This window comes from Camelus bactrianus, chromosome 6 (assembly GCF_048773025.1).
Source record: "Camelus bactrianus isolate YW-2024 breed Bactrian camel chromosome 6, ASM4877302v1, whole genome shotgun sequence".
NCBI classification, from domain to species: Eukaryota; Metazoa; Chordata; class Mammalia; order Artiodactyla; family Camelidae; genus Camelus; species Camelus bactrianus.
In genome coordinates, this window is record NC_133544.1 from 75,274,047 (window position 1) to 75,284,842 (window position 10,796).

Here is a 10,796-nt window from a genome sequence, read left to right on the forward strand (position 1 = left end):
AAAAAAAAACCAAAACAAAACTATCTGCCCATCCCACTACTGGGAGATAACACTAAAACTGCCATGTTTGTAGATTTCCAGCAGTTTGCCCTACTAGGCAAACAGTGATCTCCTTTTCTTTTATATCTCATTTTCACCTTCACTATTCAAGACACATCATAAATGGAAATCCAGGAAAAACACGGAAATTCCCTAAACACAAAAAAACTGAAAAATATACTTCTTTCTTCACTATTTTTTAAAAATGTTTTTAAAATTGATTTTCTAAGTGAATAGGTCAGATCCTATCTTTAAAAAATTTTAGTACTACAGCGTTTGTCTGTGACCACTAGCTCTGTCTCTTCCTATATTCCTAGAGCACCAGAAAAACAATTCAACACCAACATTCCAGGCCTGAAGAGCCTTAAATGAGTTAACCACAAGCAAACAAAAGGGAGAGGCAGGAGTGTCTTTACTCATAACTTTATGCCTAGCAATTATTCTTTCATTTCAAGAGAGTTACAGACAGAGCTGATAGAAAAACTAGGTAAATAACATCAGTAATCATAGTACACTTGTTAAACATTACGGAGCACTCACTATGTGCTAGGAACTTCTTGGGGCTCTCTCTGCATTATTTCCTTTCATTAAGCCTGTTTAGAGTATCTGCTTTCTCTAGTTTAGATGCAGCCCCCACAATAGGGATTATTAAATTGTCTAAAATATGTAAAAGGAATCCAGATGACATTTGTTGTGTTCTTTAGGGAAGCACAACCCAACTTCCTTACTGCAAACCGAGGTGATTTCCATTATTTCTGCTCCTCCTCGCCTCCATGGTTCACTTCCTCTACTGGCTGTTCCTTTCAAAAGACCGTGGACTTAGCCACCATGTGATGGTAGCATCTTTTTTTTTTTTTTTTTTTAAAGCAGTGGGTTTTGTTTGTTTGTTTTTGTGGGTTTTTTTTTTCTTAAGGTATCTCTTGAGTGTAGGTTTTCTTAACGAGTCTCTCTAACATTTATAAGGTCTTAGAGTCCGTAGGTTTAACATCTTTGGCTGGGCCCAAGGCAGATGCAACTCAAATTCCCACTGAAACTGCAGAGCCCTTTATCTTCCAACTGTCATTCCAAGAATGACAGCGGAATCAGGCCAGAGTCTTTGCTTTCTCGTCCATAAAAATGAATGGGGCAATTTCTACCTCCTAGAGTTTATTCACGTATTCGCTCGCATGTGCGAACGTTTGTCCGTTCACTCGTTCCTTCTTTCATGCAGTTTATTGAATACCCACTTCGTGCCCACCACCATTCTAGCGTGGTAACTCGCAGAGAATGATGTCCCTCAAGGGGTCTGTAAACGTTAATGCTCTAAGCATTTACTGCTTTTATACTCAGCGGGCGTTTCCCCACAAATCAACGAAACACAAGTTACCTAAACAACAGCGGTAAGATACAGGGCTGACTTTCTTGGCACAGGGCTTTCCAAAACGGAACTTTCCCCTGAACAGATTCAGGGAGCAAAAAGTCCTCCTTCATTTTGGACAGTTCTCTGAGCCGTCCTCAGAGGCATAAAGGTTCCTGGAATATTTTTTTCTTGCCCAAACAATCTAGAAACCTACAGGCTGTTCCCAGGCTGCAATTGTGAACCCGAGTTCTCAGTATGCCCAGCACTGTTCAATCTCTGTCCTGTTAACCTTCCTGAGCTTCAGTTTCCCTGATTGAAAACCGCAGGTTCTAGGCTCCTAACTAGCTAGGGCATGGTCAGCTAGTCCCAGAGTGCTGTTAAAAAGCGAGAGTGCTGGCTGACGTTCTAGGACGGGCGGCCTGCGTCCCGAGCTCGGGCGCGCACCCCAGAACTGGGGGCGTCGATGTACAGACAGCAAATCCACCAGCTCCAACACATTCACTCCCAAGCATCACGAGACTAATACGAAAATGAAACTGAAAATGGGTTAGTCCCTCTTTCTAACCTGCTCTGGCATCGCTCGCTAGGAGACCGGTGACTGCTGCGCGGGCAGGGTTCTGATTGGCGGCGAGAACGCGCAATATAAATGCGAGCGCGGAGCCCTGCGCTCACTCCATCGCCCGCGCTGCTACAGTAGCGATGGCTCGCGTGGTGCCCTTGGTCCTGCTCGGACTGCTCTCGCTGTCCAGCCTGGACGCCATCCAGCGTGAGTTTCGCCTCCTCCTCTTCCCTCTTCGATCAGCCCATCGGGTCCCGCCCGACCCATTTGGCACTCTTGGCACTAACTCTGTACACCTCGGTTCCTCTCCCCAAAGTTTCCTTCCTGGCTTGGTACGCTAGTCCCTGGGCTTGTCTTGGGATGGGGAAGCGGTTGGCTGGGCGAGGAGTGGGGACGGGGTGAGAGGCCGGGAGGCCAGCTGCTCTGGGATGGGAAGGGGACCTCTGGCACGCTCGCGCTTCGCGGATCGAGACAGAGTTTCGGGGTGTTGACACGCTTCAGAGCAATCGAGGTGGGGGAGGGGTTCCCTTCCGCTTGTCCTCGGGACCTCTGGCTCCAGGCGCAGCTGGAGCTGAGGGCAGACAGGCGAGTCTCAAAGGGCCGGATTAGGGGCTGTGAACGCGTGGAGACAACTCCTGGGCTTTTAGAGAGGCTCCGGCAGAGTATATAAGTCCGCTGGGAGCCTGAGGGCCTCGAGCTTCCTCCAGGCGCCCGCCAGGTTCGCCTTCCTCTCCGCGCTTTCCTTCAGGTGGGCACAAACCACAGCGAGGAATCCCCACTTGACATTTGTGGAATGCCTTGAGGTGTCTACAAAGCGCTTCACATTGTTAATTCTCTTGTTCCCATTACAAGTCACTTTTAATAATAATCATAAGAGCTACCGGTTGACGCTGTGTGCGGGGGGACGCTATGTGCTGTCATTTAACTGCGAAATGCGTCTAGATTGTAAACACGATGCCTTATTAATAGCATGTCACAGATGAGGAAACTGAGGCACGAAGAGTTGAAGTAACATCACACAGGGGGTAAATGGCAGACAATGGAGCCTGACCAGAGAGTTTGGAGGAGGTGTGCGCTCTTTGCCTCTAATCTGTCCGTTTTTCAGAACCGCGTCCCTACCTTCTGGGGTGAGATTCTTGGGAGCAAGCTGGGTGGTCATGGGCCCCTGTTGCCTTTTCTTCACAGAGGCCTTCCTCTTTGGCTCCTTGCCTGGTTCTTTCCAAGATGAACTGAGTCTCTACTTTCAGTTTTGAGTAAGAGAAGGTTTATCACTCAGAAAGGTTGTAAACTAGAGATGACTAATTAACATGGTTACCTACGCTGTCTGTTGTGGACACTGTGGATCTTGAGCATGTTTTAAATACCCGGCAATATACTGGACCCTCTCATTCTTTTCTCTCACAAAAGCCTCTGTGAAACAGGCTTTTTGGGGGCTTTTTTTGATCATGAGAAAAACGTATTTAAAATTTATTTACAAAATAAAGCATAATGTATCATCACTATTATCGATATTTGGTGGTGACTACAAACTTCTTTTGAAAAGTTACAAGCCGACATTAAAAACTATCTTAATTTGAAATTTTCCAAAGTAATACATGTCTGGAAGATACACAAGACCATTTCTGGAAGATATGCAAAAAATAGATAATGGCGATTGCTTCTGTAGGTCTTATTTTCTGCTCTGTTTGTGGATTTTGTTTGTTTCACTCTGGGCATAAATTAATTTTTCATTTAAGCTACAGATGCTCAAATCACTCTCCCCAAAACACAAGGCCAGAAAGTGACTGAACCCAGATTCAAATCCAGGACTGACTGGTACTCCTCCTGTTGGAAGAGATTATTGTGATGTTCTTGCAAAAACCTGCCTGGCTGCCTCAATGAGAGAATACCAAGTGGGATGAAACTCTGCTTTCTTTACTGTAGCATTTATTATGTTCTGATTATTAGAAGCTCAAATGCTAAGAGGTTTCTGATTTATCGTCACTTCTACTATGAAAAAATATCAGGGCTTCGTGGCATTTCCAGCCTAGCTACTGGTGGGGCTGGTGACCTTTCCTTTGATGATAGGATGTTTCTACACAGATGTATCTGGTCAGAGTGGCCTGGTACTCCTCCTAACCCCACCACCTCCCAGACATGGAGGAGGAGCTGCCCTTTATAACCATGTACCTTGAAGGTGTTTCTATTTAAAGGTGGATTATACACAAGTCAGTATGTATATTTAGTAGCAGTAACACTTATCTTCACTTTGGAAGAAAAATACAGAAATACAGCTTATAACATTTTCTTTCCACATCCCTGAGGATGGTCTAGTCATGCATCCCATTTTGGAAGCCACTGTTCTGTAGCATTATGTGTACTCTCAACCTGGCAGATTATGGCAATCATGTGAGAGCGCTAATTAGAAATAGGAATCCCATTCTCACATGCACTACTCCCCTTGGTCCTAATGGAGAGTAAGTTGTCTCCCATTTGCCACAGTCCTCACTCTTCCCTCTTATCTTACCCAGCCCAACTACTTCATTTAAGGTATCTGCCATCTTCTGTAGACTTTTCAGTTTTGTGTCTTTGTTTTTGAGCTCATGAAATGAGGTACACAATCGGATAGGGGTTTGGTGTATAAACTCGGGGCAGGATAAAGAGGCTGTGTTTTGTAGGAACGTACTTTGAATTGACTCTCAGGTCTCTGAACAAGGAGGTAATAATAATAGTACCGTACACTTGCAGAGAAATGCTGTGTGCCAGGCACTGCACGAGGTACTTAATACATATTGAGAGGTCTGATGGGTGTGGATCTAGGCAGGAGCCAAAAATAGAAAGGCGTAAACATAAAAAAAAAAAATGGATGGGGCTGGAACGGGGTACAATAATGTGAGTTGTTTGATATGGTTATTATGGAAGCTGTGAGAAGTGAGAAATGCAGCTTGACAAGTAGAGTGGAGCCAAATCATGTAAACTCATGTGTGATAAAGAATTCTGTGGGGGCTGAGAAGCCATGAAAAGTTCTTGAGAGCCTCCAGAGAAAGCTTCTTAAAGATTCAGCACAATGTCCAGTGACAGAAAAAGATCCCACTAGACATCTGCTAGGAAAAGCCCAAAGGCATGTGTAGGGAAATTATGTGGGCAAGATACTAAGTCATGGTTTATCCCTCAAAATCGAGGCTGCCTTTTGGAAAAGTGGAAGCTCACTGGGCCCAATTTGAAATGGAACTGGGAGAAATAGATGATCAGCTTTAAATGCTTGGTGCCCGATCTGGCTTTAGAGCAAGGCAGCCCCAAGTGAAGTACTCTGCAGTTTCATCTCTCTTTCCCTGACACTCCTCAGGTACTCCGAAGATTCAGGTTTACTCCCGTCACCCAGCGGAGAATGAGAAGCCAAATTTCTTGAACTGCTATGTGTCTGGGTTCCACCCACCACAGATTGAAATTGATTTGCTGAAGAACGGGCAGAAGATGAAAGCGGAGCAGTCTGACCTGTCTTTCAGCAAGGACTGGTCTTTCTATCTCCTGGTCCACACTAACTTCACGCCCAACGCAAGAGATGAGTACAGCTGCCGCGTGAATCACGTGACTCTCCAGGAACCCAAGATAGTTAAGTGGGGTAAGTGTTCAAGTGCTTTTCTTGGCTGCTGACAGTTGTATCTGAATTACAGCCACAGAATAAAGCTGCTTTGATATAAAAATATCTGCATCCTAGGAGGATCAGTGAATGTTAGTAAAGCTCTGATTGGTGGCACCTTCTGAGAGACCTCTGCACAGCATGGTCCTTGAGACAGTGCTTTCCCTGCAGCAAGAGCAGGGAGCAGAAGCAGCACTTGCACAAATGCACACACCCTCTGAACTGTTCTTCCCTTGTGGCCTCCTTGGGCTTTCCTGACAGCCTCAGGGATACTTAGCACCAAGGAGAGTCCCAGGGAGGCACAGGCCTTTGTTAGGGTAGCACTGTCCAATCCTGGACTCCTGTGGAACTCTCTGGCTGGGGGAAGATCTGAGGCTAGCAGGCAAGGTTAGGTCCTACCGGGTTGTTCTTAACAAGACATTCATGGGCAGGGACGGAGGGCTCTTCTGCTTGCCTTATTTAAAGGTAAAACTTACTGATTTTCTTCTTCTTTCTCCCTTTTCTTTTTTATAGATCGAGACCAGTAAGCAGCAGCATGGAGGTGGGTTTCTAGCCTTTCTAGCCTTAAGAAAATCCTCTTTAATTTCACTATCCTGGGGACTGATACTGACAGCTGTAATATGACCACCCTCATTGTCTGGAGGACATTAATGAGGGTAGCAATTCAGCAGGCAAAGAAGAAACTCATGGGGTCACATTCCTTCTGTGGAGTGGCATGAGGAAGGTGTGTGGCTCTGACCCTCTAAAGGGAGGACAGAGGAGCTGCAGGTGTGGCTGACGGGACGGAGGCAGCGGTTACCCATGGCACCTGCAAGAGTTTGCTCTTTTTTCTGCTATTTCTACATTGGGCATCTCTGGGCCTTCAAAAGTGAACTGTCCCTTCCTCTGCGTGGCAGTTGCTTTATTATTCAGCCAGAAGAGAGGAGTGACATGGCTCTGTAGACATACCGTTCCTTTGTGTGTGGGCAGTGTATTTGCCTCTATAGCTCACAGTCCAATAGAGGAGAGAAATGGAAGCTGATTGTTGTAACTCAGTGTAAACATACTATGACAGATGTAGCTTGCAAGGAGCTCTAGCAGCATGAATCAGGGAGGAACTGGACTTCTCTGCATCTTCAGTTGGAGTCCAGAGGCAGAAAATCCAGCTTTTCCGGGAAATTCTACTCCACAGGGTTCATTGGCACTAAAATCTATTCAAATATCTGTTATATTCCAGGACAGGGTAATTAATTTAAGAGAGCTCGGGTGACTGTCCCAAGGTCATATAGTTACTAAATGGTAGAGCCAGGATTTGTACTCTAATACCAACATCTTTCCTCTAAGGTTGTGGGAGAACCAATGGGATAAACTAATTGGAGATGGTCTTTTTAATATATCTGGTAAATTGTCTGCAGCTACTTTTTTTTTTTTTTTTTTTTTTTTACTAATGGTGATTTATACAGCACAAGTTAGATAAGTTTGCTGGTGCTATGTGCAATCCAAATAAAATAAATGTATTTGCCAATAACCCTTTTTCCCTTTTTTTCAGGTTTGAAGATGTCACAGTTGGACTGAAGTAACTCCAAATTCTATTTTCTTTCTTTTTAATAATGATATGCTTTATGCAGATAAATTGGAAGTTATATTGCTGTTATCACAAATACCATCTTCTTTATAATTCTTCTTTGTGCACTAAGTCTCCATATTTGATTCTTCTTGGCATGTATCTGTAGTGGAGGCACTGGCAGCTTAAAGGTGAGAAGGAGAGAATTCTCATGTTCAGCATCAACATCTTCATCAAATATAAAGTCTCCAGTGTCTTAGGTACACAAAACTGGAAAGATAGCTATGCATATTTAGAGTAAAACTCCAATTTGTAATTTTGCTTAGAATTTTGGAAAGTTTTAGAAAGATAATTGTCAGAATTATTGGAAATTTGTTATAGTGGATGATGTTTGTCATATATAATCATATTAACTTTTTACATCTGTTATGAGACATGGCTTTGCTGATTTGATTTTATTTTTTTCACCAATTAAAATAATCTTAAAGCTTAATGTGTTCAGTACTTATATATCATTCCCATCCTAAGCCGTTTCTTCAAACAGTGAAATGGTCTTCCAGTGTCACTTGGACAAGACTGTAAACTCCTGATGTATAGGGTTTGGCTCACGGTGGAAGGGGCATCAGTGATCTGCATTTTACAAATGAGGAACAGCATCCTCAAGAAGTTAAATGACTTATCGTGACACAGCTCTCTGCTGGAAGACCTGGCTTCTGTCTTTTAGCCAGAATTCTGTTCCCTATGCCAAGATATGAGAAATGTGCAGACTCTAAGAGGTAGCAAAAGTATCTGGAGGAGTTCATATTTTAGCAAGCAATATACTTAAATGAAAAATACTAGATTGAGGGGAGTAGACAGTATAGCTTAGTGCTAGAGCAAATGCTTGGTGTGCAATCCCCAGTGCCTCTGTTAAGGGGAAAAAATATACTAGGTTTTTAAATTTTAAGGTATAATTTACACTTGATGTCCAGCTTTGTGCATTTTAAAATTCGACTATGAATTTGAGCTAGTTAGTGCTAGGTACTGACAAGATGAATAAAACACAACACTGCTCTCGAATTGCTAAGGAGAGGCAGACATGTACTCCACAATTGAAATATATCCTGATAAAGAGTATAGCATAGTTATGCCCAAAGAACTAGATGACAGGAAAATGTGTTCAGAGAACAAAAAACTTTAGGTAGATTGTATGCTAGTTCTATTTTTATTTCTTATGGAACTTCCACACTATTTTCCATAGTGGCAATACCAATTTACATTTCCACCAACTGTGTATAGGGTTCCTTTTTCTCCAGTATTTATCTATCTTTCTATTTAGCTAACTAACTTTGTTTATGTATGCATAAACAAAAACTTCAGGTAAGTATTAGGGAAGCCATTTGCTTGAGCTGAGACTTGATGGGTAGTGATTCTTCTAACTGGTAAATGGGGCCCGAGGTAAAGAGGTAAAATTATGAGAAGTATAGAGGTATGACAGCTGTGGATAATTCCAAACAGTGGAGTAAGGGTGCCTGGGGGAAGACTTGTAGGTACTCAGCTGAGCAGATTGAGGGGTAACTTATTTAGACTGGTAACTCTCCACCCTGGATGCACATTAGAATCACCGGTGGAACTTATTAAACAATACCAGTTGTAAAAAATAAAGTCTATTTAAAAAAAAGCAGCTTTCCAGGCATCAGTCCAGACCAACTAAATCACAATCTGTAAGTATGGAATCCAGATTATCAGTATTATTACTGTATGTTTGTTTTTTAAAATTAAGACCTATGTTTTTTGAGCAGTTTCAGGTTCACAGCAAAACTGATGGAAAAGTGCAGAGATTTCCCATATACCTCCTGCCACTACACGTGCATAGTTTCCCCCATTATCAACATCCCCCACCAGAGAGGTACATTTGTTACAATTAATGAATCTACACTGACACATCATAATCAACAAAGTCCATAGGTTGTTGCTCTAGGTATTTTGTTCTAAGGGTATATACTGTGTATAATGACATGTATACATCATTATGGTATCAGAGTATTTCAGTGCTCAAAAAGTCCTTTGTGCTCTGCCTATTAATTCCTCTCACCTGTGGCAACTACTGATCTTTTTACTGTCTCCATAGTTTTCCCTTATACAGAATGTCACATCCAGAATCATACAGTATGTAGCTTTTTTCATACTGACTTCTTTCACGTAGTTATACATATTTAAAATTCTTCCATGTCTTTTCATGACTTGATAACTCATTTTTTAGCTCTGAATAATATTGCATTGTCTAGACATACCACAGTCTATTTATCCATTCACTTACTGGAGGACATTTTGGTTTGTTCCAAATATTGTCAATTATAAATAAAGCTGCTATAAATAGCATGTGAAGATTTTGGTGTGGACATGAGTTTTCATAGTATTGTTTGTTAAAACCTGTAGATAGTTCTTATGTACAGCCAAGGTTGAGACCCATTGGGTTAAATCATAAAGAACTTTTTGTTCCATGTCATTCAACAGAACTATTTTGTGAAAAGCTGCTTTGCTGGTTGATGATCTAGGGTAATGCTCCTTTGGAGCATGCCTTTCTTTGGAACATGCCTTAGCCTCCCATTTCAGAAGAAGAGATTGACCAAAGTGGAGAAATACTGGGGTTTAATTAAGCTTATTAAATATAACTGCAATGCAAATTAAAAAGTCTCAATTTCAGTAATAAAGAATTAGATTTTATATACTGACATGGAAGAATACCCATGCTATATTGCTGAAACAAAAAAGTAGTTTCTAGAAAACATATTGTAAGCCATTACATATACACATATGCATTTTATATTTGTATTACACACAAATGTAGGTCTGGTAGGTGATGCCTTAAATTCTTGTTAGTGATTACTCAAGGCATGGGTTAGGGGTAAATAAAGAAGAGAGAGCTGACTAGACTGTTGGAAAACCAATTTGCTAAAAGCCATTTTCCTGAGTTTCAATTGGTGTTTTTCTGAAACCATACATATGTAGGGGCAGTAGTCGGGGGAGGGATTTTGGGGTGGGATAGAAGTGGAAAAGTAGAAGGGGAAACATGGTAGGCTCAGACCCTAAGCAGTGGTGTTTCCCTCCTGCTGCTCACCATGGCCAACAGTAGGGCCTATGTCCTGCCCTTCTGTCCTGGGGGATGTGGCAGCTGAGCCAACCCACCACCTACTGTGGCCTGGCCAGATGGAAGAGGGTGGAACCCACAAGACCCCCAACTCTCTCAGGCAGATAGCTGGTCTCATCCTAGATTGTGTTGGTGGAGGGCCCAAGGAAGCTGTCCTTAGCTTGATGCAAGTTGATTATTTGAAGAATTACTTGGCTAATTGATATACATATTTTTTTCTTTTAGAAAATTGATTTTAAAATTATTCTAAAATTGTTCCCCTCATCATGAAATAGTGAGAATAAAGAAAAAAAAATCATAATCCCCTGCAATCTCCTATAACAAGATTACCACCTTCGGACCCCATTGGATTCTCTCACCGTGTACCCATCACACTTCATTTTATGCTATGGCTATTTTTAAAATTTAATCTTTGTTAAATTGTTCTCCTTGCACTTCCTTATAATTCCTCATTTAGAAGAATTTAGAAAGGTCCAAGAAACCAGGGAAAGACAGCTTATGGTTGAATGTAGGTACCAGAATTGTAGGGACAGTCTGGGGGGACCCCATACCTTAACTGACCAAAGC

The 10,796-nt window shown here is 42.3% G+C and overlaps 1 protein-coding gene across 1 annotated transcript; it reads left to right on the plus strand.

Annotated features, from left to right (window-relative positions):
• The first annotated feature begins 1,986 nt into the window (after positions 1-1,986).
• On the plus strand, positions 1,987-7,592 carry B2M (beta-2-microglobulin). The gene is made up of 4 exons (XM_010965251.3): positions 1,987-2,144; positions 5,263-5,538; positions 6,070-6,097; positions 7,085-7,592. Exons 1-3 carry the CDS (start codon positions 2,078-2,080, stop codon positions 6,081-6,083), a joined length of 357 nt encoding a protein of 118 aa, XP_010963553.1. The 5' UTR covers positions 1,987-2,077; the 3' UTR covers positions 6,084-6,097; positions 7,085-7,592.
• The last annotated feature ends 3,204 nt before the right edge of the window (positions 7,593-10,796 follow it).

Bases quoted from the DNA above. Each gene is read 5' to 3' on its own strand.
- B2M (XM_010965251.3), top strand. From the start codon at position 2,078: ATGGCTCGCGTGGTGCCCTTGGTCCTGCTCGGACTGCTCTCGCTGTCC. The intron at 2,145-5,262 runs GTGAGTTTCGCC...GACACTCCTCAG, and splicing joins CAGCCTGGACGCCATCCAGC to GTACTCCGAAGATTCAGGTT.